The 27908-nt window shown below is 42.8% G+C and overlaps 1 protein-coding gene across 5 annotated transcripts in view; it reads left to right on the top strand.

The window, feature by feature from the left end:
• The window catches only part of CASK (calcium/calmodulin dependent serine protein kinase), a 408963-nt gene extending 385988 nt beyond the window's left edge, over window positions 1-22975 (top strand). For 3 of the 5 annotated variants that reach the window (XM_023202786.2, XM_023202787.2, XM_023202789.2), the window contains 5 exons: window positions 2746-2826; window positions 2933-3013; window positions 6773-6975; window positions 13916-13999; window positions 17350-22975. In XM_023202786.2, coding sequence (XP_023058554.1) covers window positions 2746-2826; window positions 2933-3013; window positions 6773-6975; window positions 13916-13999; window positions 17350-17526 — 626 coding nt within the window. In that variant the 3' untranslated portion in view covers window positions 17527-22975. The remainder of the gene's footprint in view (window positions 1-2745; window positions 2827-2932; window positions 3014-6772; window positions 6976-13915; window positions 14000-17349) is intronic. The other 2 variants (XM_023202788.1, XM_023202790.2) reach the window with 2 other exon arrangements.
• The last annotated feature ends 4933 nt before the right edge of the window (window positions 22976-27908 follow it).

Here is a 27908-nt window from a genome sequence, read left to right on the forward strand (position 1 = left end):
CTATTCTCGATAAAATGTCTATGCTAGTATATAAAATCCACTGGCTTTTATATAAGGTTATTGTTGAATTTCTATTAAATGAGTTTGTTTCTTAATGTGATTTATTTGCCTTGTGTTTAGAATATTGCATGATAAAGTTTATTTTGTACATATTATACTTTTATTTTACTAATATATGAAAAGCCATATTTCAATGACCCCTGTACATTTTTCATGCTGTCTCACTCCCAATGGCCTCTGTGCATGTAAGTAACCTGTTGAATGACTATGCCTCTGTGTTTTTGATGATTTTCTTTTAAGTCCTTTTTTTTTAATCAGCAAGCAACTTAAAACCTTTAAAAGTTCATTATTTAAGTGCTTTCCTAATATTCTTTGTACCTCTTATTTTAAAATACCCTTTTTTTATTGTTTCTCAACCCTGTGACCATGTGGCAATTTCATTTAGACCAGAGTAACCTCTTCATGCTGCTCCTTTATGGTTAAGATATTGATGTTTAACATATTTGTTTCATTTCATTTTCATAACATAGCTGTTTGTGGTTTTGATTGTTGACATCTAACTCATTCTTATGTGTTTTTTTAAAAAAATGACAAGTCTTAATTTGGTAGGATTAGAGTTAGGGCTCTATAGAGGGATAGGTGTGTGTATATACCATTGAGAAAGCTTGTGTCATCATCATCATCTTGCTCTTTCGTGAGATGCTTGCTTATTTTTATTAAAATATATTAAAACATATCTGCTTGTCAATGCACTTCTTTCGTAAGCATACTTTTTCTTGATGGAACTATCACTCAGAGGGCAATAGGTCTAAAAAATAATGCCATCAGCACTCCTGCTTTTATTTTCGCAACTCTCATCACTCCATTACTACTGCAGTGTAACTAACTAGCCCTACCACAGAGGGCCTCATGTTCATTTTAATTTTGTGAGTCTGCCATTCTGAACACAGAAAACATTTCTCGCTTTTTAGCTATTGCTAGAAGATATGCTTTAAAGACTTTCAATCAACCTTTATAAATCAAGTTATCGAAAGAAAACAAATGCGCAAATACCCATTAATATACACTAACCTCTATTTTAATATATTGTATTTCTTTATATATTGTGATAGTGGTGCTTTTTGTTTGTTTGTTTCTGATCTATTCTATTCCCAGGTATCTTATTTTGCATTTTAAGTGATTGGGCAAATCACTAATGTTAAGAATTAAGGTGATATTCACAATCATTTGGCCATATTGTTTCAAGGAGTAGAAGGTTCTCTTAATGAATGATTGGCTAAAGTAGCGCAGATTTCGGCCGGGTGTGATGGTTCACACCTGTAATCCCAACACTTCGGGAGGCCAAGACCAGCGAATCACCTGAGGTCAGGAGTTCAAGACCAGCCTGGACAACATGGTGAAACCCCGTCTCTACAAAAATACAAAAATTGGCTGGGCATAATGGCGGGTGCCTGTAACTCAGGAAGCTGAGGCAGGAGAATCGCTTGAACCCGGGAGGCAGAGGTTGCAGTAAGCCGAGATCGCACCACTGCACTCCAGCCTAGGCGGCAAAGCCAGAGTCCATCTCATAAATAAATAAATAAATAAATAAATAAATAAATAAATAAAAAATAAAGCAGCCCAGATTCCTTTATTACATCATTGAATCGATTTTACTGAATTTATTTTAACCCCTCTAAAATCCAGGGTTTATTCAATATTCTTTAAAAAAAGAAATGTCAGTATGTAACTGACAGCATTTGGGTATGACCATACAAAAATTACAGGAAACACAGACATACAATTTTAGCCCTTTGTGAGAATTTGCAAATGTGTGTGAGAATTGGACCATGTTGAATTTCAACAGGAATGGGCATCTGCTCAGGAAAGTTTCGTACATTGCTTAAAATTGCTTTTATGATAGTGTTAAGAGGCAGGTTTCAGAAAATATTTGTTAAAATATTTCTCCTCAGTCCGTAGTGATTAGAGAACTCCACTTTTGCAAAGGTTTTGGAGCTCAGACTCTGCTTTATGATTCTTTCCATCCTGATCCACCACACGCAGACTGCCCATGTAATGGGCGACAAGTTTTCAGGCCCAGGAAAGCATGTAACTCTCCTTACATATTCAAGACTCTCCATTGAATGGATATCTGGGTTACAGTAAAGCTTGTGAGATGCTCATTGATAAGCTTGTGAAATAGTTACAGAACTTGCCTTAGAATCTAGCATGCCACCTTCATCAACTCTGTTGAAAGAAAGAACCATGAAGTTAAAGACCAGCTGCCCATGCATTTCTCATCCATCTTTAGAAATGATCTAGCTGGCCCCTCTCCTGGTTAACTTTAGTTGCATTCATGCTATATTCATGTTGGTCACTGTCTGTAGCCTTTTTCTTTTTAGTATTACTGACTTCTTAGAATTGGAAAAATATGAACAGCATGTGGTTTCGAATGAATTCATATAATTTGTTGGATACTGCATGAAAAGATATGTAGCATCTTTTAGATTTGGACATTTTAATGCATGTGTTCAGCATCTTTCGATGCCCCTAGTTCTAAAGTGCATTTTCATGGGCTTAAAAATGAAAATTTCTCCCTAGATGCTATATGACTTAAATTACATATAAGCCATATATCGTAAGTTGGATTCATATTTTTAAGACATGGTTTTAATATAACTGTAGTTTTTCCAGTAAAATTATAATTTATGTACATGAAATAATCATTCCACAAATTCACCTTTCTTCTAAATCTTTGCGTTTTAGTGTTTGATCAATTAGATCTTGTCACATATGAAGAAGTAGTAAAACTGCCAGCATTCAAAAGGAAAACACTAGTCTTATTAGGTAAGTTTGATTGTATAAGTGGGTTGCTTATTCTCTCTTTCAAAACATTTTGTGAACATTATTAAGAGTTGTCAATTTTAACATTCTTTTTTCCTAAATGATATAGGCGCACATGGTGTTGGGAGAAGACACATAAAAAACACTCTCATCACAAAGCACCCAGACCGGTTTGCGTACCCTATTCCACGTAAGCAATGTCTCAATCTCTTTTCATTATATTTTTCCTATCACTTTTTTAACTCTATAATATATGTATTTTTTTCTGATTACATGAGGCATAACTGTTCATTGTAGGAAGTTCGTAAAATCCAAAAAAGAACAAGGAGGAAAATGAGTTAACAATAATCCCAGCCCCTCTTTCCCTATAATAAGTGCTATAAATATTTTGTTGTATACTCTTCTAGGCTTGTCTTAGTACAGATATGTGTATAGAGTGTGTGTGTGTGTGTGTGTGTGTGTGTGTGTGTGTGTGTGTGTTTTAAATAAATTTAGGTTCATCCATTCTGTTTGTAACAATTTTTCTAACAACATGTCATACACATTACTTAGACAAATTATTCTTCGGAAAAATAAGTTTTCATAGTTGTAAAGTTTCTGATATGACAATTTTTCCCATAATTAATATTTAAATTGTTGATTTCTTATCACTTTTTAAACCCAATCAATATGCTAACAGTTGTTTCCATAAAGATTTTCAAATCTGTAAAATTTTTAATTCTCCTTTATTTTCTGTATCTTATTCTTAACCTCTTGCCCTCTTCATTTTCTCAATTGTAAAATGAAGTAATTCCAGGATTGCAGAGGGGATTTGAGATCATGAGTATGAAGCGCTTAGCAGATGATGGATGAGTAGAAGCTATCTACCACTATCGTTTCATTATTATCATCATTATTCTAAAGTTTAAAATTTTAGGCAAGGCGTGGTGGCTCATGCCTGTAATCCCAGCACTTTGGGAGGCTGAGGTGGGCGAATCACCTGAGGTCGGGAGTTTGAGACCAGTCTGACCAACATGGAAAAACCCCGTCTCTACTAAAAATACAAAATTAGCTAGGCGTGGTGGCACGTGCCTGTAATCCCAGCTACTCAGGAGGCTGAGGCAGGAGAATCACTTAAACCAGAGGTGGAGGTTGTGATGAGCCAAGATCACACCATTGCACTCCAGCCTGGGCAACAAGAGTGAAACTCCGTCTCAAAAAAATAAAATAAAATAAAATTTTCATCCCAGAAGCTTTCTAGCAGTTCAGGGTTGGAAGAGCTAAAGGAGAATGATTTTTTAAGAGCAACAGGAGAAAATGTGAAGATTGGCTCCATTCTATAGGGCCTTCACATGCCTTCCTGAAGCAATGTCACCACCACCTACAGTTATCTGTACACCTCAGAGAGCCAGGAGGCTTCATGAGACAACCTTCATCCCAAAACCCTGTCTGATTTACACAAGAAATTTATCCAGCTGGGCGCGGTGGCTCACGCCTGTAATCCCAACACTTTGGGAGGCCAAGGCGGGCGGATCACAAGGTCAGGAGATCAAGACCACGGTGAAACCCCGTCTCTACTAAAAATACAAAAAATTAGCCGGACACGGTGGTGGGCGCCTGTAGTCCCAGCTACTCAGGAGGCTGAGACAGGAGAATGGCGTGAACCCGGGAGGCGGAGCTGCAGTGAGCCAAGATCGCCACTGCACTCCAACCTGGGGGACAGAGCGAGACTCCGTCTCAACAAAAAAAAAAAAAAAAAAAAAGAAATTTATCCAATAGTGCCTCATTTGGCACTACTGGAGTTTTCTAGTAAAACACTTTGAAGTGTTCTTTTAATTCTCCTTATGTCTAGATCATGAGTACAGCAAGCTTACCTAACATTTAGCTTCTTCTTAACCATGTAACAATTGAACTTCCATGTTATTAAATGGCCAGTTAACTAGTTTGGTTTTAAAACTTACCTTTGATGACATCAATCTTGACTAGTCTTTGAAATATTTGACCCCATATGTGTATGTAACATATATCTAATTACTAAGACGACTGAAGATAGTACAACATCAATATGTTATGTCAGTTCTTTACCGGGCGCGGTGGCGCACGCCTATAATCCCAGCACTTTGGGAGGCCGAGATGGGTGGATCACGTGAGGCCAGGAGTTTGAGACCAGCCTGGCCAACGTGGTGAAACCCTATTTCTACCAAAAATACAAAAGTTAGCCAGGCGTGGTGGCATGCACCTGTAGTCCCAGCTACTAGCGTGGCTGAGGCATGAGAATCACTTGAACCCTGGAGATGGAAGTTGCAGTGAACTGAGATCTTGCCACTGCACTCCAACCTGGGCAGCAGAGCAAGACCCTGTCTCAATAAATAAATAGTAATGCCGGTTCTTCAGCTTTTGAGAGAAAGGGCTTCTCTTAAAATGTCCACATTTTGATGACCACAAGCACTTGATGTTCTAACAGGCTAGCAGGAAAGGGGGAATTCCCCATTAGTTTAGGCTAATGTACACAGGAGAGAGTAGCATAAATTTGTTCTTTCTCAAGGAAAGAAGGAAGCGAGGAAATTGGGAGAGAGAGGAAAAAAAGGGGAAGGAAGGGAGAAAAGAAAGGGGGGTAGGGAGAGAGAGAGAGAATATTAAAACCAGTGTTCCTAGCTCATCTAGAAAAACATTTCCTAAAGTGTGTTTTGCAGGATACTGGTCCTATTAGTCTCCACAGAACTAGAGCTTATTGGCGTATACTTCAGTTACACTCACTCAGGTGAGGGGTGGCCAAACCTTTTCTGTAAAGGACCAGATAGTACACATTTGAGGCTTTAAGGCCATACAGTCTGTCACAAGCACTTAGCTCTGCTGTTGTCTCATGAAAACAACCATAGACAATATGTAAACAAAAGCATATGGCTGTGTTCCAATAAAACTTTGTTTACAAAAACAGACAGTAGGTGGCCGGGTGCAGTGGCTCACACCTGCAATCCCAGCACTTTGGGAGACTGAGGCAGGCAGATCACCTCAGGTCAGGAGTTTGAGACCAGTCTGGCCAACATGGTGAAACCCCATCTCTATTGAAAATACAAAAAATAGCTGGGCATAGTGGTACATGCCTATAATCCCAGCTACTCAGGAGGCTGAGGGCACAAGAATCTCTTGAACCCAAGAGGCGGAAGTTGCAGTGAGCTGAGATCGCGCCACTGTATTCCAGCCTGGGCTACAGAGTGGGACTCTGTCTCCAAAGTAAAAAAAATAAATAAAAGACAGTAGGCCGTATTTGGCCCATAAGCCAGTTTGTCACCTCCTAATTTAGGTCTTCCATAATAATTATGGCTATGTCTGGCCACAGTCTTTGTGTTTTCAGTGTAATGTGCCTTTTACTGTATCCTAACATTCTCCTTTTGCAAGATGTTATAGACCATCACTTTTCTATAGAACTTTCTGTGACAATGACAGTACTTGATGTCTGCGCAGTCCAGTACAGTGGCCATTAACCACAAGTGGTTATTGAATCCTTGAAATGCCACTAAGTGAGACTGAGAAACTAAAATTTGAATTTTATTTAATTTTGGCTTATTTAAATTTAACCATATGCGGTTTTCCATTTTTTTATTCTCCTTTTTTCCTTCTACACAAGACCCAACTGCAGTAAGGCACACAGTGAGTTATATTCATCTTGGGCCATTTCATGTCTTCCTCCTGTGGTGATTCATGAAGGGATAAAATACATCTCACCTGAACACTGAAAGATTCACCAAACCAGACAACTCACTGGCTACTGTGGTGTGATGTACACAGATAAATATGGTTTCTAGAATTTAGTTCTGCAAAGCCACTAGGGGTGAGAACAGGGGATATGAGATATATGCTAAAGCATCCACAGCTTTTAGGAAGAGACTGGGTTTGAGTAAATCTGTTGGGAGCGTAGTAAGCTCATCAGCTCGGCCTTTTAAACCTCTTGTGCCATGCGGCTTTGCAGACACAACCAGACCTCCAAAGAAAGATGAAGAAAATGGAAAGAATTATTACTTTGTATCTCATGACCAAATGATGCAAGACATCTCTAATAACGAGTACTTGGAGTATGGCAGCCACGAGGATGCAATGTATGGGACAAAACTGGAGACCATCCGGAAGATCCACGAGCAGGGGCTGATTGCAATACTGGACGTGGAGCCTCAGGTAATGCCCAGCCTCCCTGAATGTCTGACATCCTGCCTGCATGCCAATAAGCACAGATTCTGAAATCAAACATACCATCAGACAGTCACAGGTCACATAATTTCATAAACTACGGAAAAGTGTCAGTAATGGAGGCATTGGGGGTTCACAGTCTAGAATGCCAGCTGACTAATCGTTGGACTCAGTGCACACACCAGGTATTTAAGAAGCAGACATTATTCTCTTAAGAGGTTTATTATATGCAGAAGCTCAATAAGGTTCCTGATTGGGTCTATGCCTGCCAGAAATCCTACAATCATCTGACCTCAGGATGAGGCTCTGGCACTTTGTTATCACAACAGACACCTTCCCTCTCTGATGCTGGGCCATCAGAGCCTCTGCCAGCACATTATGTTCATCTCCAGTGAGAAACTGATCCTGGGGCCTGGGTCTAAAACACAGCACTAGCTTTATGAAAGCAAGCATGAGTGAGCCCAGATGTCAAAGACAGCAGGGATGGAAACCCATGGTGTCTCTCAGCCTCTGCCATTTCCTTACCTGAGCACAATGCCTGACCCTGAGCGAAAAGCAGGAGAGGGATAAAGACCTGGAAGAGGACTCAAAAGAGAGCCAGACACAGAGATGATGAAATGGTTTCTAGATATGTCTTGCAATGGGAATTATTAAACTTGGAAAAGAGAAAGCTGAAGGCTTTACATCAAAAATGCTGACAAGCTGTTTTTTCATCTCTGAGTTCAAACCAAGTAGACATGGGAGGTAAAGCACAGTAGGAGGATTTGGGAGTTGTAGACATCAAGGTGGGTTACAGGAGAGGCTTGTGGGTGCCCATGTGACTCCGAGTCTGCCATTTCTAGGACTGACCTGTACCAAATCTCCTTTAACACTTAGAAATAGAACCAGTATGCTACCTGCTGAAATAGTAGACCAGCTTCCCTCAAGCAGGCTGTGTTTCATCAGGAGGCTTACCTGGCTATCCTAGGCAGGGCGAATCCCTGTTCAAGGGCCACTGTATGAGACTTGGTCCCCTAACCATCCCTAAAGCAAAGACAGAACCTGTAGAGCCAGAGTCTGTGTGACCTGGGACCTGACAGCTCAGTTTCTGGGCTCCAGGATCCTAATTTGTGGCCAGTGGGTTCACCCATTTCCGTTTACAACACCTGATGGCATTCTTGAACTTGGAACTTTGGAAACCACAAAAGGATCTGTTTAAGGGGCTAGGGAGGAAAGCAGCAGTAGGGTGAACACTGCCATTTACTTAACAATTAACTTGGACCTCTATAGAACTAAATATATGATGTGTACCACAGGTTGATTTTTGTTTAACTGCTAATCCCTCCTTACTAGGGATTGGAAAAATCTTCTGGCCAGGGGTGGCTAGAGGCAAAGTCTCAATCCTGGTCCTGGTCTTCGACATCCTCTCCTTGGGTTCCACACTGGTCTTCACCTGAACGTCGTTTTCTGCTGGTAGTAATGTCTCTAGCAGTATGCTGGCTGCAGGGCTCCTCAGACTCCCTCTGCATTACCTAAGTCCACTTTCGAGGGCTTTCTGCCTTACCTGCCTCCGCTGCTGCCGCCGCCACCGCCACTGCTGCTGCTGCCGCTGCTGCTGCTGCTCCACCCGTAGCGTCCAGCTCTCCCTGTCTCCTTGCCCTTGCACAGCCATGCATTGCTCTGCACTGCTGAGTGGGAGACACTTCTCTCAGCCTCCTCAGGACACCCACAGCAGTTACTTTTACCCATTGCACTTGGCCCCAAAGCACCTCCTCACCCCGGCTGGGCACTCTCCTCTGCTCCCCTGAGTGCTGGATGAGCTCACCTGCACTCTTCTCTCCTGCTTCCTGGGTCCCTGCATCTCAGAACTGTGATCTCTCAGATCCACCTAGCCCTGAGGGCCGGCCATAGGCATCCTGGCTGCCTGAGCCTCTTTGGGCCAGCCGCCCTGGGGATAGGGATTGCCCGGTCCTGCCCCTCCCGTTGGTCTGGTTGACTACACTTGTCCCAGGCCCTGCTGCCCAGGCCAGCCTCATGCCAGTCCTGGTCTCACAATGACCGCTGCATACCACAGTACAGCTGAAGATGCCCGCAATCTGCACCGCCTGGGCTTCACTCTTGGGCTTCTCTGCCCTCAGCCCAGTCTCTCCTCGGCTGAGCAAGGGCTTCATCCTGCCTTCAGGATGCCTGTGACCATGAACAACTTGCTTTCAGGCAGAGCCTCATTGCTCCAGGGAGGCTCTCTCCTTAGGACATTTTTCTCCACCCCCGTTTCCCACTCCAGCTTCTTAGATGACCCCTCTACTGTATCTCACAGACAGTTCAATCCAACAAACTTGTATTAAGCACTTATATGCCAAGAACAGGGTCAGGAGCTAAGAATACAATTCAGAAGACAAGATGGTGAGGACGAAATTCCTGTTCATTGTACATCCAAAACTGTCCATAACAGAAGGGCCTTGTGGCATTTTTTAAAATCCTCTCACTTCTGCCAAACTACATGTGGACCATAGGAAAACCACCTAACACGTGTCCAACTCTTTTAGTGCAGGTCTAATACTGTATGCCATCTTATTTCAGACAACTGAGGCCCAACTGAGCACGTCTAATAACACTATATGATAAGATGTTGTGGTCCAACTTTAAAGCTACAGGATGATGGTAAAGACATTAAACTAGAAAGAAATTAATAACCTGGCTTCTTATAAAATAGTAATAGATTATGTTCTTACAGTGCTGTATATTTTGCCAGGCATTATGACTCCTTACCTTATCCTTATAACCCTATGATCAGTATCTACTTTTGTAGATGGAGAAACCAAGGCTTAACATACTTGTGACTCGATTAAGGCTTTACTGTCAATTGAAAGTGAGGTGTGAAGTTGAACTATGTTGAGTTTTAAATTTTTATTCTTTTACTGTAAATCCCCACTTCCTTTCACTGTACCACCCTAGAAGAGGTAACCCTGGGAATCCTTAAGGTGGTTCACCTTATCCATAGTAGTACAATTTAAAGGCTCCTTTTTTTTTTTAATGTTCAGAAAAAGCTATAATTCAGTCAAACCTAAGAAGAACTGCAGAATTTATTTCTCATGAAAATAAAGCTATGGCTCAGAAAATAATCTGTGCCCCTAAAGCTGAAACTGTCATAGCCCCATTGTGTAATCAGAGCTTAATGTGATGGTTTTAGATTTTAACTTTATTCTGATGTATCCATTTGTAGCATGGAAAAGTTAATGGTAGCAGAATATTTGTAGTTTTGCTTTTGCCCACAGAGGAAGAGGTCATCATCAAGAGGTAGCGTACAGTCTTGTCAGGAATCCATACTTTAAAACAAGAGCCAGGTTCTGAACCAGAGACTAGTTTGTGAAATCAGTTAGCTCTCTTGAGATGGGTTCCGGGGACACTGTACTCTTCCTAAACCCTCAGATTTTTGTACCAAATGACTCAGATGCTTGCCCCTGTGTGGCTTTTAAGCTTGCAAACCAAAATAGATATCTGCATCTTATACACTTGGGTCAAATGAGTTTCTATTCCTTGAAGATAATAACCTGAGATTAATTATTGGCCATAACCAAGCCATAGAATCAATTTATCTCCACAAATATTAATGTTACTTTGACTATCTGAATCTAGCATGCTTTCAGTGGTCTTTCTAGAGCATGCTCTTTCTCTCCCTGTCCGTACCTGTCCCTGTTTCTCCTCTCTCTCTCTCTGTCTCTCTGTCTTTCTCTCTCTCTCTTTCACATACACACACTCATACTCCCTCTCTGTCTCTCTCTCTGTCCCTGTCTCTCTCTCCGAATCCCAGAGAGATTCAGAGAGAAATATTTGCCCATGAACATTAAAAAATTTGTGCCTCATCCTGAGTCAGAAAGGAAGAGGGCTTAGAGTTCATCTTTAAGTCACCTGTTAACTGCCTGGGAGAGGGGAATCCTTGTGAGCAATTCCATTTCCTGTCCCTGAAGTAACTCTGAACCTCAGTCAGGCTGCCACAGCACCAAAAGTGGCACCCACTGAGACCCGTAAGTAGTGCAGAGTATGGCACAAAGACCTTGAAGAACAAGTGAGGAAATGTGTGGTGAGTCTGCTGAAAATACGAGGCCAACTAGACAGGAAAATCTCAATCAGGATTTGAGGCATCTTAGAATTTTTGAAAGTACAGTAATAAAGTACAGGAATAGAAAAAGCCACAAAAAGGAGGAGAGAGCAAATATGCTAACCACAGGGCTACTTTAGTTACTGTGATAAATATTAAATTTGGCTCTGAACTTCCTGACAACCAGGGCAAAAAAAGGAAATCAAGGAATATAACCTGATTCGTAGACATAAGAGGCATCTGGCAATGTGAGGAACATGGCCACCATTGATGGTTTTATGCAGTAAGTGCAGTCCATGGATATAGACCAAGGACATGAATGCAGTGCAGAGATGGGCAATCTGCAGAAAGCTAAACTAATGTTCCAAACGGTTCGTTTTCTGCTGTTGTAATGTGATAGCTGGAATGGAAAACATGAGAAGGATTGGGTAGCTGGCAGGCTGGGCCACTGAGTGGAGAAAAAAACCATTTCATGCCCAGGGTGTCATTCTCTACTTTATCCGTGAGTTCCGTTCAGCATCCAGGCTGGGTGGACTTCCATCTAGAACTCAGAGTAGCTTTGGAGATAGAAGCAAATAGGGTTCTTTCCCATCTCAGTTGCCCAGAAGCAGGCTATGGGATGGGTATATGTGTGTGACCAGGAGTAGGGGTGATGAGAAAACCTTGTCTCAGCTGACTCTGTATTCACCTGATCTATGAGTATAGGAAGGAAGGAAAAAAGGCCTAAGATAATACTGACATAAAGGATATTTCTAAGTGAAGATCCCTGTTAGCATGCTTGACCTATATATGGACTTCATCATAATGTTTGTTCCTTGCTAAAGTCTTCAGTCACAAAAGGATTGGCAAAGAAATTGCCAGTTACCTCTTTCAAAAATTAACATATATGCAAGCTTAAAGAGCTTTCTTACCAGGGGAATCAGAGCCTAGGACTTTAAGAATTAAAGAACTTTGATGGATGAATACAATGTACCAGTCTCCCTCAACCAACAAGAAGATGCTGTGTGACTAAAATTCAGAAATATAATCCTAGTGAAAGTCAACCTTGCACTAAAAAAAGAAAGAAGCTTTCATGTCAAATTTGTCTCTTACATGCCTATATACACAAAGAGGCTAAGAGAGTCCCTTTAGCCAGGAGAGTAGAGTGCTCTGTAGATGAACCTGCCTTAAAAGACAAGATAAATTCTGTGCAAATGATATCTACTATTTTTACATTTTAATTTTTTTATAAGGGCAGTTTATGCTGGGTACCATATTGGCCATGAGTGAGACAGCTGAAGAAGACACAGTCCCTGCCCTGAAGGAGGGTACCCGCTAGTCCCTGGGGTCTTGGGTTTCCCATGTGATGGGTACTTCAGGAGCACATGGGAGGGTCTCAGAGCTCACAAAGGACTTCCCAGAGAAAAGAGCATCAGTACTGAGTTCTGAAGGATTACTCAGCCAAGCAAAAGGGCGAGTGGGGAAGAGGAAGAGAGGATGGGAGGTCCAGGCAGAGGGAGTAGTAAGTCAAAAGGCCACAAAGCCAGAAGAGAGTCTGGCCCTTTCTGGAACTGAAAGTAGTTCAGGACGGCTGGCCCATGGAGGCAAAGGGGCAGAGAGAAGGACTGAAGAGGTTAAGCACAGGCATGCTTATGAGGGGGAGAGGTGACATTCATGCTGAGGAGTGTACATTCTACCCTGAGGCCAAGAGGGAACTGTTAAACTCTGAGCAGGAGAGCCGTGGGTTTTGAATTTCAGAAAGATCATTCCAGTAGCAGGGTAGAGTGTCGATTGGAAAGCAGCAAAACCAGAGGCAAGGCGACCAGTCTAATTACTATGACAATAAGCCGGGCAAAAGATGGAGCAATAGGAATAGCACGAAGCAAGCAAATTTAAAGACCATTTAGAAAGCAAAATATGTGGGGAGCAGGATAGTTAAATTCTTGTGTAAATGACAGCAAGATGTTTACCCCAGCGCATATGAATTAATCACATGTCAGTCACTTGTGAATTGGGTATCTGTATGCGTTGGGTTTTGTTCCTTGGAAGGGAGTTTGTAACCTCCAAGATAATCATATCCTCCTGGGGAGGAGCTGGAACAGTAATCCCTTAGCAGAATTAACTCCCGCAGCGTCTGATTGCAGCGTTGCAGTATATCTATCCAAACTAGTAGCTTGCAGTTAGAGGTTTTCAGTGCCTTGGAAGGGAACTGAAAGGGACCTCAGAGGCCCTTCTCTCTTGAATGCAGCGATTTCTCATGGGCCTACACATTGCCCACAGCCACACAGTGTCTTTAGCGACAGGACTAAGACACAAAGTCTAGGGCTCCTAACTCCAGCCCTGGGCAAGCTTCCCCCTTCCCCAGGAGTCCCAGGGGGCTTTTCAGCAGAGCAACGCACTGCTACAGTGGACAGATTTGCTAGCAATCCTTGGCTAGCAATTTGAAATTTGAAATGTGAGGGAGTGGCCTCCAGATTAGTGGTAAAACCAGCCTGCAGGTCCAAGTCTCTCCTTAAATGCATTTCCTGTGGATTAAAATTCAGGCTACAACTAATAGCCAGGTTTAAATGGACATTAACCAACATAATCAGTGTTAACTTTTATGAAGAAAAATAGATTGATTCATGAGTCGTAAGAAAAATGTCCAGTTTGCCAACTTTTATTGTCTGATGGCCATTGTCCATCCTTTAGGAAAAAAGTAATACAACTTATGTATAAAGTTGGTAAATTTAATAATACCTTGCCAAAAATTTGAGCCAAGGGCTTGAAATTTTCAGTTGTATAAAAATTTTTATAGACTCATTTGAAAGTTACATTAGTTATTTCTTCTTTTAAGTCTGGATTTTTTTTTTTTTTTTTTTCTTAACACAGGCACTGAAGGTCCTGAGAACTGCAGAGTTTGCTCCTTTTGTTGTTTTCATTGCTGCACCAACTATTACTCCAGGTTTAAATGAGGTAAGAATCAATCTGTTTTTCCCCAAATAAGCCGTAAGGATCAAGCCTTAGTCCCCAGCACAGTCAGAAGCCTGTCAACCTACATTTGCAGCAAGGCTGCTCTGATGAAATGGGATGTGGAGTAGAATGCTACATGGGACAGCCTTATCAGTAAGTTGACTTCTAAAATCTGAGGACAAACCCCCTCACTCCCACCAGGACCAAGGCATCCCAGGTGTCTCACAACCTCCAGGGCTGCCAGCCTACTCCCTCCCCAGTTAGGGATTGTGCGGCCCGTGGAGTGGAACCTTTGTGGAATTTCTCTCCAGGCCCCTGGAGACTACCAAACCTAGAAATCAGCTCTGTCCACTGTCAAGCCAGCTCAAGTCAGAAACTGCCACAGATGTGGTACTCATGAGAGTTGGCTGCCGACTTAGAAGGTTTTCCATTGCTGAGCAGATCCAAAGGGTAGTTACCATGTGTCTGCTTAGTGTAGCAGTGCCTATCTGCTGTAGGTTCCTTAGTTAAGGGGAGACTCTTATACAAAGTTATCCTGAAGACAGTTGCTTTCATAGGTTCTAGAAATCATCAGAGGACTCAACTCTGTTCAGTCAACACTGACCTAAACTCACCCAAGCTTAAAATCTAGTTAAATCAAGGCTTGGAAATTTTCCCTTTGTGTACCTTTAAGGAAGATTCAGGATTTTGATTTACCTATGTTACTCATATTTTCCGTCATGTTTTTGTCATTCCATCTGCAAGAGGTATATTCCTTTGTAAAATTCTACTTTCCCATCTTTTTTAATACACAAGCATGTTTGAAACTCCACATTGTGGTTAGCTTTTATCCTTCAGTTGCCATGTATTTTTCTTGAATCATCATCTTTGCTTTGTTTTTGTTTTGCCTGTTTTCCTGCCCTTTTACTAATTTTCCATAGCTGCCAAAATGGTGCAGAAAATTGCCTGTAAGTACCAGCTAGGAGGTAGTGAAATACAGCCTTGTTTCTTTTAATAGATTTAGAATGTAGACACTTTGTTCCCACAAATCCTTGCTTTTGCTGTTAGAATAAAGGCATTTTGTTTTCACTGAGTTAAACCCTGCTCACGTGTGAGTCAAGCACACAGACAAGCTGTTGTCGAGGAAGAGACTGACAAATATAGCTTCATCTTAAAAGATTCTTAAGAGGGAGCTTTATTTTTCTGTAAAGAGACCTACATTAAAAATGTGATACTTTCAGCCATAAATTTTCTTGAATATTTTCATCAGCCCAGCTTGCTGAGCAAATCATAAACTCTGCTAGTGGTTTTTGAAGCTCAGGACTATATATTCAAATAGAATCCCGTGTGCCAGAGAGTGATGTTGTAGGAATTGTTCCTTTTCATCCTGGTAGGAAGCACTCCTGTCTTTGGGTGAATGCACGTTTGCTAAAATGGTGGGGTTGTTTGTTTGTTTGTTTGTTTGTTTGTTTGTTTTGCATTGTGTTGGTTATTAAGTAAAGCCACAGTGAAAATACTATGCTTTTTAAGTGCAAGCAGAACTAGAAGGTGATGATTAACTGGGGTCTTAGCTACACTGTAGTACTTAACACTCTCATTCAAAGCATGCCCTGTCCTGCTTTGAAATGCCTGTGAAAGAGGACAAAACAGGTAGGACATTCTTGGTTCAGAGTGCCCTGAGAGAAAAGATTGAGTTCCCGTCTGCTGTGGTGTCTGTGCATGCCCACTGCAGGGCCAGGACAGAATCAAGCAAGTCTCTTTATCTCACTTCTAGTCCCCTTTCTTGAGAGCTGTACCCAGAGAGCTGAGGCTTGCCTGGACCTCCCAGCAGCCTCACCAGGAAGGGTCTCTTGCCAATAACAGAGGGGCCTTAGAGAAGAGGAGGGGAGGGGCCCTAAGCCAGTACTGGGCACTACGGCTCCTAGGTCCTTGAAGGTACTGCATCTTTTATTTTCTCTGGAGATCTTTCTCTGTCACCCGGGGCCCCCATTTCCGGGAAGAATTGCTCAGTCTCTTGAGTTTAGATTTAATACCTGTAAAACCCTATAATGACTGGCACTAGTCAGACAAGTGCTTGTTCTTTTGACAGCATTTATTAAGCACTTACTATGTGTAAGGCACTATGCCTAATGCTGGGGCACAGCAATTACGGGGCACACAAGACAAGTTTATAGCTGGAGACAGAGCCACTAATCAAATAAAGAAGTATTTCATTATCTCTATGTATATTTAAGACTCAGCCCAAGAGCTCACCCACCAAGTGTTTGGCAGGTAGGGGGTGGTTAATTTGACTCACAAAGTTCCCTAGTGTCAAGGTTGAACTTGCCCTTTGGGAGTTCAGCATGACAAATTTGACTCATGAAGATATAGAGGCAGACTTCTTTCTGGTGGCTCTTAAGAGACCCCTGTCTTGAAAGAACTGCCACTCTGTAGCAGAAGCTACACTTGCGTGAGAAAGCTGGGACCTAAACTCCCTCCTCCTGTTGGATCCCTCTTGCGAGAGTTCTTAAAATCTGTGGCAAGCTGCAGCTTAGGGAACATCCTTTGTTGCAGCAAAAGAGTTCAGTAGCTTCTCTTCCTTTGGTTTTTTTCATAAGAGATACAAGGACCTGTGAACAGTGACATTTGTCCAGCCATTTCTAATGCAGACCAATCTGGGGGGATTCATCAGATGCCAGGTGCTGTTTGTTGGGGAAACAGCCTTATTCCGGCCATTATTTGTAACACTCAAAGAGCTTTTGCCTCTGACATCAGCTGCTATTGAGCGAGGGCCATTATATGTAATTGAATTCCTGGAACGGTGGCACCTTTAAGTACAAGAGGAAAAAATACAACTTAATTTGTCATCCAAGGGCAGGGACTTGCTGGTGCAAACCCAGCTGGGCCCTGAGGCCTGGCTCCAGTGAGTGCAGAGGACCAAGGGGAGGGGGGCAAAGAGCTCCGGCCTTGCCACCATAGCCCTCTCCCAATTGGGAGAGTGGCTTGAGGCTAGGGCAGGGGGCTTCCTGTGGGCCTGTTTGGGCCACCATAGCCACTCTAACCCACACCTGGCATGGCCCTACCAAGCCTGACTCTGGGGACAGGCACAGCTAGGCCTGAGTGGGGGTGGCGTGTTTCCTGAAGAGTGTCTGTTTTCTCTGGTTCGTCTGCTTTGTCATGGACCCTCCGTTGCATGTTGAGCAATCACTGTCTCCTCTGTCATGGAGCGGACTTGGCCTCATGCTGGAATACGGCATGTCAGGGTCTGGCCTTGACTGTTTCTGACACTGGGATGAACAAAAATGGGAAAAGAAAATGAATCCAACTGACTTCTCTCTTCTGTTTGCTTTTCCTCCTCTCATGCCCACCCCTACCTCCATCTCATCACCATTTAGGATGAATCTCTTCAGCGTCTGCAGAAGGAGTCTGACATCTTACAGAGAACATATGCACACTACTTCGATCTCACAATTATCAACAATGAAATTGATGAGACAATCAGACATCTGGAGGAAGCTGTTGAGCTCGTGTGCACAGCCCCACAGTGGGTCCCTGTCTCCTGGGTCTATTAGGCCTCTCCCCAGATATCTGAGCATAACTGGGAGCACCTCATACGTGGAAAAGCCTCTTTGTTATCGGCCTTGTGTCAGCAGGTCATGGTCCCTAGAGACTACCTAGTTGTAGTGTGACCTACATTTATAATTATTGTCATGTCCGAATAGATAGGAGGAGAAAAACAATTACACACTAATTTAAAGAGACAGTATCTTTTTTAATCAGTTCTCCTAAACTTTAATAAAATGTATCTTTAAATGTATGTATTATTCAATCCTTTGGAATGTTATATTTTTGGAAATCATAGCTTTTTATTTCCAAGGCCCCTAAAAACTGCACAAAATAGATGCTGCTTTCTATAATCTATTTTAATAATAATAAACAATGATTCTGTTACCTTGACTGGGGGTGGAACACTACATTCTTTTTAGAGTCTGATTTTATGGATTGGAATATCTTTCTTTCCTTTATTTATTTGAAATAATTAGTGTAGTGATTACAAAACAGTCATAAATTTTTAAAGGCCTTTTTTCTCTTTTTTTTTTAGAATAGTATTTTTTTTTAAGTCCTTTATGTAACATCCAGATAATGTGATACTGTCTCTTTGAAGCACCCTGTAAACCTTTTAGAGATTTGAAGTTGGGTCTTGACTCTTAATGCATGTGGACAGTCGCGAGCGTTTATGCTGTCGGTGTGTCTGTGTTGGACAAAACAATCTGTAATCTACAGCAAAGTACATTCTACATTCCGTTCATGGGGCACACCCAGGGGAATAAGAATAAAATGCTATTATGACTAAGTTGTAAACCTATGCACATCCCTTGCATTTTGGGCAACTTTATAAAAAAAAAAAAAAAGAAACTGATTTTTATTAATAATAATCATGTAGTGAAATGTGTTTGTAATTTTGTCTCAATTTAATTTGTTGTAAGGTGGGGGGGAATTGCTGGTTTCACCATTTCAGATCTGTGTTGTCTAAGAGTATTAACGTTTTAATTAAGCAAAGAAATGAGGATTTTTAATCTGTATGTAATTGTTTTAAAGCACCCATTTTAAGAGAAAATACTGTGCAATGAAGAAACCAGTTTAGGCATTTGCTATAAACTGAAATATTCCAAAAGAATTATCTATAACAGCCCTGTAAATTCCTTTAAAATGATAACAGGACAGTTTGACCAATTTTTTTTAAATATACTTCCTTTTATGTGTTCAATAATTAAAATGCCTTTGGGTCCTTCATTTCATTATAGATTTGTTCAGGCTTCCAAGCTGATAATCTTTTCAATTGTATAATTTGTTAGATGCTCATCGAACCTTTGAAGGCCCAGGAGTGAGTATCAGTTGGCAGGGCGACAAAGGAGCCTGCCAGAGCACAGCTGGACCGCGTCTGACTCGCACAGAGCCATGCGCCCAAGGGCCACGGGTGTACTGGAGGCCACCTGTGGTCTCTTCTTCCTCTTGCTGTATCCCTTGGCACAGGGGAATCATCTGTCCTTGTTGCTTTAGAGACATTAACCATCTCAACCCTTCCATGAAGTCACATTCTTCCAATACAGGAGATTTGGGCTGGGGTTCTCAGACTCTGCCAGAGGTCAGTAGAATGTTTTTCATTAGCGTGTGAGGGTGTGAAGTACTTATATTAACCTGTGATCCTTGAAAACATACCATCGTTTTTTGCTTCTTGTAGGTTAGATGGCCTTGTCACTTTGTGCCTTGGCAGGATGTGCAGGGTGTTTTCTGAGCCAAACAGCTCCTCTTAAAGGACCAAACAGAGAAGGAATTAGCATACTTCTTTTACGTTGTCAGCACCCTACCTGCCTCCGCCCCCCACTGCCTATTATGAAATGATGACGGTTTTTTTTTTTCTGATGTTGTTCTTTGTCAGTGACCAGATGAGTCTGCAACTTACTAACAAGGTATTGAGTGAACTACTTCTATTTGGGCCCCACAGTGGGGTGACCAAGCCACCAAACCAGAGACAAGCTCAACAGTGGTCTCACGCTAGATGGAGAGAGAAACCTTCAAAGAGTTGGTTAGGGCTGTGTTAGGACTGATTCAAATCTGATAGATGCCAAGGCCAGACTGTCATTCCTGGTATGGTACTGACCACAATTGGGGCTCTTAGTGTGAAGGTGCCCACTCTACCTCTTTTCTGGTGAAGCACAAAGACAACTACAACTACCACATGGGAAACAGAAACTTCCCTCCCTCTAGTGGAAACCCCCACGCCCCCACTTGCCCTTTGAGCCCACATCTCCAGAGATGCTGACGATGCCTGTCTTAAGCCATCTGCCATGTTTATAAAGGTGGATTAAGCAGAGGTGGAGAAAAGCAATGCCAACTTAAATGTCTGTGGCCCCAGAATTCACAGGCACTGTAGCACTCTTCCTCAGTGGCTTTATACATCCTCTGAGAAGCACCCAGGCAGGCATCAGTCTTGCCATCATTCCGATGGTGAAATCCCTGCATGCAGAACTCATGGACTTCTCAAAGAGGTTATCTGTTCCATTCCACTAATACATGTCTTCTCTAAAGCAGTGTCTTTATGACCTAGCTGCATATACTTAAATTTCTGAATTCAGAGTAATTTCAGTACATTGCTGCTGCTGCTACTGCTACATTACAATTGTCCACTAAGCAATCAGAGAAAATTGCTAAAAGCTTCTTTACTGCTTCCATTCCATCAGCAGAACCTCCCCCGCCCCCCTTTTAAAGACCAGAATGAATGATTAGAGTACTAAATCTTATTAGTGGTCAGTTGAAGTACTGGAGAGCCATATTTTGAAGGTTCTCTCCCCTACCCAACTCCATTCCCCACAGCAAGAAAGGGAGTGTTTTTATATGTTGAATTCTTTGTTAAAAAGATGAAATGTCCTGATTTTCCAATCACAAGACAGTAATTACTTTGCACATGCAGCATATCCCATTTTAACGCTAAAAAGGGAAATGTCACTCAATTTAATTCATCTGGAAGTTTCCCAGTGTCAAGATAACATTGTAGCCTTTTTAAATGCAATTAAATGTATCTCTTGTCAGGTGAGATGATTTAAAATATTTGCTCAGAGAGTAAAAGAAGTGGTTGACCTACTTCTTGCTATTTGCATTCAGAAGGCATCGTCCCAGCCCATCCTACTGGTGGCGGAATATCTGAAGATGTCGCAGAGTCCCCCACTGCAGGAGAAATGCAGGAGGTGTTCCTGTTCCCCGTCCAATTCCTTCTTAGGCTGCTAGAGCCAGCCAGTGGGCCAAGCCTTCCTCTGTGCTCCAGGCAGGCCTGGGCTGCAGCTACTATTATCTTTTTACAGCCTTTGATCTGATCGCTGCAGAGTTCTTTTGTTTTTAAATCACTTGTATTTGTCTCTTCATTAAGGCTTCAAGTTCGTTTCTTGAAAAAGTTTAGTCAATTGAACCACCCTCCAGGAAGATGCCCAGCGTGGAAACTGCCCCTGAAAAACAAGGCAACCCAAAGCCAGCTCTCTTTTGTCCCCCACTGATGTCATGTCCTTTTTTTTTTTTTTTTTTTTTTTTTTTTAATTTCAGGCCAGTTTCTTAACTTGGGGCAAAGAAAATCTGTGTTGCTAAAGCTATCAAGAAAACTGCTTGATTAACAAATTCTTAATAGAAATGCCTCCCACGCTGTGTCTTTGGAAAGAGAGGGCACCTTGGAATCGGCATTCCAAAACCAAGCTCCTTGTCGTCCTCATCCCTCCTCCTTCTTGCTTCCTATTATCAAACTCGTGTGTGTTTCTTGTTTTCTCAGAACTGAACACAGCCTCCTAATTCCATCCTCTTGACTAGGGCTTACAATACTGAGAGCGATTATAGCCTGTAATAGGTTAAAGGCCCCTGAGCGTGGCTCTCTTGCTCTGCGCCTCTAATTCTTCTATTAAAAAAATGCTTTCCTTCTCACTGCAGCTTACAGAAAGGCTACAAGCTTTAATCACAGATCATTTCATTTGCCAGAGCCTTTCCTTTTCTAACTCCTTTAGAAATAAGATTTCCCTCTCTGTTTGGAATATCTGGATACAGGGCCCTCCTCCAAGCTCATGGCTTGATTGGCTTTGCCTGTGCACACACACATCAGTTTGCCTTAAACTTGGAGCTATGGGGAGTCCCGGATTTTCCAGCTTAGTGGGTGAAGTTTAGCTGTCACATACATCCAGGAAGTGGGAGAAAAGGGAAAAGAAGAGGATATTCCCCACCATGTTCCCATCTGGTTTTTCCCCTGCCTTGCTTTGTGCAGCAGGTGGGCAGACAGAGCCCACAGAAACAGAAGTAGAAAGAGGACCGCACCATCTCTGGGACCAGCACTCCCAAGTCTTAGCTCTTTGTGGGGATAGAAAATCCTGAGCTCCCACCACCTCTCATCTGACCCTCCATCAACTCTCAACTCCCTTGAACCTGTGCAAATGGACTGAGCAAAAGAAAATGGAAAGAGACGTTTGTCACCACACAGGAGACCTCCTTTCTGGCCCCAAGCACAGCTCAATTTCTGCGCATGCTCAGAAACTCAAAATTTAGCTACTACTTATGTGTTAGCTCCATTCTCTCCGGTGTGTGACTGAGAGGGCACGCCAGTGTTCTTACTGACAGAGGCTTGGGGTGACCCTCTCTGGACCCAGAGGAAGTACAGCCTCTGTAGCAGGAGTTGTCCTTGGGAACAGAAATAGGCATTTCTCCACAATGAGTGGCTCCCCCTATTTTTTTTTTCATTTGGAAGAGACCAAGAATTGGGGGAATTGATTTCCAGTCTTAGCTGTTTCCCGGAATGTCATCTGTGCAGGCAGGTAGGCGGCTGCCGGGTGCAGCAGGCAGCGTGACTGATGTGAAGGCCACACAACCCTCACGTGCTGAGACCCGAGTATCGTGTTTAATTGCAGTGTAGGCGCGTCCCCATTCAAACTCAGTTCTGGGGTGGTTTTGCATAAAGTTTTGCCAACGTGTTCTTTTTTCTGTATGTATTATTGCCTTTTTATAAAAGGTGTTGAAGTATTGTCTCAGTGATAAAAAGAGAGAGATGTTAATGGTTGTTGTATATTTCACCGTATCCAATTGTAAGTATTTGCAGGGTACAGCAGAGCCTTAGCTTGCAAGAGCGTTTGTGCAGGAGGTGTCCCTCAACACCCAGGAGCTGAAGGGATTGGAAAGGTTTGGATTCTTTGTAAATGTCCTGCTTTTCTTTCTCTCTGTGTGTATCTATTTACATGCCTTAGCACACGCCCTCCCATCCTGATCCCTTTGCCCTGTCGCCGGAACAACCAGAATGCTGGTGCGCTGCCGGCACAGTACAAATTGATGAAACCCTAATCGGTTATCTTGTGTGACAGGGAAAGAAGAGAAACTCCATAGTATTCCTTGTAGAATAGACATACCTGTAGGATGCTGTGTAATGGGAAACCATAGAATTGGGCTTTTGTCATTTCAAAGTTGGAGAAATGTATGAATAAAATGTATAAAACATGAAAAGGCAGTTGTCTCCTCAGATTGCAGGTCAAACAGCTTGGGGACAAACAACACACTGTTAAAAGAAGAGGGATGGCCTGATTTCTAAAGGCCCCTGCAGAGTTCATGCACAAGGTTAGGCCTCAGACACCTTCCCGCAATGGTTGGGGTGGGGTGGGGGTGTTGCGGAGGGACAGCTCCAGCCCCTGTAAAGGAGCACAACCCAGGCTCCTGGTGCCCATCCTGCAGGTTTCAGTCTTCATTCAGCCATGGCTGTTAACAGACGGCATCCTGCAAGCAGTTCCAGCTCAGTTGCTTGCGTTTGGATGCAGGCTTAAAATAGCTTCATCTTTAAAAGAAAAAAGAAAGAAAAAAGAAAAAGTCTAAGTTGTGACATCTCCTAGAAATAGAAGTCTAAATTGATTTTGGTGGTGTAGGTGCCGCAGCATGGAAAATGTGGCCCTTGGTTGACATTTGCATCAAGAGCCGTGGGAGGACGCCTGCTCCAGGACTGCCGCTCCACGCAGTGCCTTTGTGATGTCATGGTTTGATTTGGTCTCTGGCTGGAGTCTGGGATGTGCTTCCTGGCATGCCTCACTAACCTGGTTTACACACGATTCCTTCCCCGTCCTTGCCCTATGCTTTGCCAAAGCAAGGAGCCATGAGGCAACACTTGTATGTGTCACACACCCCCCAGAAAGAGCCCAGGCCTGAATGAGCTTACCTGGCTCACTTTCAGAAGACCCATATGAAGGAAACATAAACTACCAGTGATTATTTGCTTTACTCAAATAAATATCATGCTACAAAAATTGTATAGAAGAGTTTAGGCCACATTCAGACGCAAAATATGAGCCCCTAGCCTTTTAGTTCAGAAAATCCCGTTAGCTTTTTACAGACTTCTTACCCTAGATACACAGAGGACAGAAAGCAAAATGCTACCATAAAGCTCATTTTTTGAACTTCATGGTATTTAAAACACATCCAACATGTCAATATTAAGCTGGTAGGAAAATATAAACGTGTTTTCTGTGTTTTTGCCCAGTTTGCTATAATATGATAAGCTGAAGATCATTCCATGAACCGCCATGAACAGCACATCATGCAAAACGAATGCAATGAGGTTGGTGCAGAGTAATAGACAGAGTTCAATGTCACTGAGGGTAGCAAGCCTTATGAAAGGTCAATGTTGTAGTGCAAGTGAGTTACCCAGTCACTAAAGGAAGGGATGCTCTGGGAGAGAATGTTTCAGAAAGTGATATGTGACTTTATCAACAAGTGAGCACACACACAAGGCATGGGGCCTGCAGATAAAATGCCATGGCTGTGGCACTGTCGGAAATACTGCACCCACCACCCGTATTCCCTACTCTCCTCACCCATCATTACCTTTCAAGCCAGGTGCAGTGGCTCTCACCTGTAATCCCAGCACTTTGCAAAGCCAAAGCGGGTGGATCACTTGAGGTCAGGAGTTCGAGACCAGCCTGGCCAACATGGTGAAACCCGATCTCTACTAAAAATACAAACATTAGCTGGGCATAGTGGCAGGTGCCTGTAATCCCAGCCACTCAGGAGGCTGAAGCAAGAGAATCCCTTGAACCCGGGAGGCAGAGGTTGCAGTGAGCCGAGATTGTGCCACTGCACTCCAGCCTGGGTGACAGAGCAAGACTCCATCTCAAAAAACATAAAAAAATAAACCTTTCAGGGGGTGGTGCCCAGAAACGTTTTTGCCGTAGATGTATTCTTAGGCAGGACCTCAAAAAGCTTCAATCCACTGCTGTTGCCCTCTTCAACAAAGGCAGCTTTATAACCCCTCCCCATGGCCACTTGCCCTGCAGAGAATCTGGCTCCCTTCTGCCACCAGAGTGGTCTGATGAACAACTTGAGAGTGACAGAGCAGCCTGCTGGGACCTCAAAAGTGGCTTCAGGCCGGGCATGGTGGCTCACACCTGTAATCCCAGCACTTTGGGAGGCCAAGGTGGGCAGATCACCTGAGGTCGGGAATTTGAGAGCAGCCTGGCCAACATGGAGAAACCCCGTCTCTACTAAAAATGCACACCACCGGGTGTGGTGGCGCGTGCCTGTAATCCCAGCTACTCAGGAGGCTGAGGCAGGAGAATCGCTTGAACCCGGGAGGTGGAGGTTGTGGTGAGCAGAGATCGCGCCACTGCACTCCAGTCCGGGTGACAAGAGAGAAACTCGGTCTCAAAAAAAAAAAAAACAGTGGTTTCAGGCCTGTAGGATGTTCAACTGAGCCCAGAGATGGGGAAATGGAGACCATGTACAAAGCAGGTAGCAGCAGCTTAGCCACATAGATCAACAGCTTACCACAGAATTTTCCCCAGAACTTTCTGGGGGTGGTGGAAATGTTCATTTCTTGTTTTCAGTGGTGGTTGCATGGGTGTATACAGTGGTCAAAACACATCAGACTGAACACCTAGGATCTGTGCATTTTATTTTCTGTAAAATATATCTCAGTTACAAAAAGGAAACAAGGAAAACCATGATTATCATTTTTGCAGCCAAAAAAAAAAAAAAAAATCACTTCACACATTTCAACACCCAGTTCTAATTTAAAAACAAACAAAAAATCCTTAAAAATAAGATAGGACATATTCTTAACATATACAGAATAACTCTTTCAACCCACAGCCAACATAATCCACCTAGAAGTGACACAACAAAGGCATTAAAGTTGCCATTATTTAAAAATTAAATAACACGTGATCATCATAGAATGATTAGAAAATATGGATAAACAAAAAAAGGCAGATTCAACCACATTCTGCTATGGAGAGCCAACTGCTATAAACATATCTTTTCTTTTTTTTGGAGACGGAGTCTGGCTCTGTCAGGGCTGGAGTGCAGTGGCCAGATCTCAGCTCACTGCAAGCTCCGCCTCCCGGGTTTACGCCATTCTCCTGCCTCAGCCTCCCGAGTAGCTGGGACTACAGGCGCCCGCCACCTCACCCGGCTAGTTTTTTGTATTTTTTAGTAGAGACGGGGTTTCACCATGTTAGCCAGGATGGTCTCGATCTCCTGACCTCGTGATCCACCCGTCTTGGCCTCCCAAAGTGCTGGGATTACAGGCTTGAGCCACCGCGCCCGGCCTAAACATATCTATATATATCTGTCAGGCTAGCAGGCTAGTGTAAATTTATATATGTGTGTGTCTGTATGTGTGTGTGTGTGTATATATATATATACACACATATATATAACCACACACACACACACATATGTTTTGCTCTTTTTTTTTTTTCGTTTTTGAGACAGGTTCTTACTCTGTTGCCCAGGCTGGAGTGCAGTAGCATAATCACAGCTCACTGTAGCCTCAACCTCCCGGACTCAAGTAATCCTCCCATCCCAGCCTCCCCAGTAGCTGGGACTACAGGCGTGCGCCACCATGCCTGGCTAATTTTTGTATTTTTTGTAGAGATGGGGTTTCACCATGTCACCCAGGCTGATCTCAGACTCCTGGACTCAAGCAGTCCTCCCACCTGGGCCCCAAAGTGCTGGGATTACAGATGTGAGCCACCCACCTGGCCCTATACATATTTTTAACACAGTCAGAAAGTCATACTAAACACACTGTTCTATTACATAACATATCTTCCTCCATCATAATTATTTACTATTGCTTTTATTTATATTTTTAATTTATATTTTTATTTTTAGGGCCCCACTCTGTCACCCAGACTGCAGTGCAGTGGTGTGATCACAGCTCACTACAGCCTCAAACTCGGCCTCAAGGGATCCTCCCACCTCATCACCCCATGTAGCTGGGACTACAGGCACCACCATGCCCAGCTAATTTTTGTATTTTGTTATTATAGAGACAAGGTTTTGCCATGTTGCCCAGGCTGGTCTCAAACTCCTGGGCTCAAGCGATCTGCCAGTCTCAGACTCCCAAAGTGCTACTATTGCTTTAAAAGCATTTCTCAACAACAGAACAAAGTATAACCATTGGAAAAGGCACAAAATTATCCATATTTCCTAATAATATCATTGTATACCTTGAAACACTAAAAAGGACAACTAGACAACCATTTGAGTTACAGAGCAGCTACTCGGGAGACAGAAAATTCACTTGAGCCAGGGAGGTGGAGGTTTCAGTGAGCTGAGATTGCACCATTGCACTCCAGCCTGGGTGACAGAGCCAGACCCTGTCTCAAAAAATAAATAATAAATAATAAAGAGCAGATACAAAAACACCCAGAAATCAATAGTACTCTTATATATTCACAATAAAGTTAGAAAATTTAATGGGGAAAGGATGCCATTCTCAACTGCAACAAGTGTTTTCAAACTAACAAATCCATGGGATCGATATGAGAAAAGGGCAAAGCTGCATTGAGAATATAAAAGATGCAGATAAACAGAGAAATGTTTTTGGATGAAAGAATTAAATATTTTAATGGCATCAGTTATTTCCAAATTAATGTGTAAGTTTAATATAATACCAAATCAAATGCCACACAATGATTTTTCTGAACCTTTATAAAATGACTGTTCTTTGGCCCGGCTCGGTGGCTGACGCCTGTAATCCCAGCACTTTGGGAGGCCGAGGGGGTGGATCACGAGGTCAGGAGATGGAGACCATCCTGACTAAGACAGTAAAATCCCGTCTCTACTAAAAAATACAAAAAAATTAGCCAGGCGTCATGGCGGGCGCATAGTCCCAGCTACTCGGGAGGCTGAGGCAGGAGAATGGCGTGAACCCAGGAGGCGGAGCTTGCAGTGAACTGAGATCCGGCCACTGCACTCCAGCCTGGGCGACAGAGGGAGACTCCGTCTCAAAAAAAAAAAAAAAAAAGATTGTTCATCTAGAATAATAAACAGAAAATTACAGGAAATTCTAGAGGAAAAAAGAATAAATGAAGGATGAGTAGCCTTTTCCGATGTTAATTTATTCTCAAGCTAAAACAATTAAGATATACACCAGGCTGGGTGCGGT

This window comes from Piliocolobus tephrosceles, chromosome 12 (assembly GCF_002776525.5).
Source record: "Piliocolobus tephrosceles isolate RC106 chromosome 12, ASM277652v3, whole genome shotgun sequence".
Classification (NCBI taxonomy): Eukaryota; Metazoa; Chordata; class Mammalia; order Primates; family Cercopithecidae; genus Piliocolobus; species Piliocolobus tephrosceles.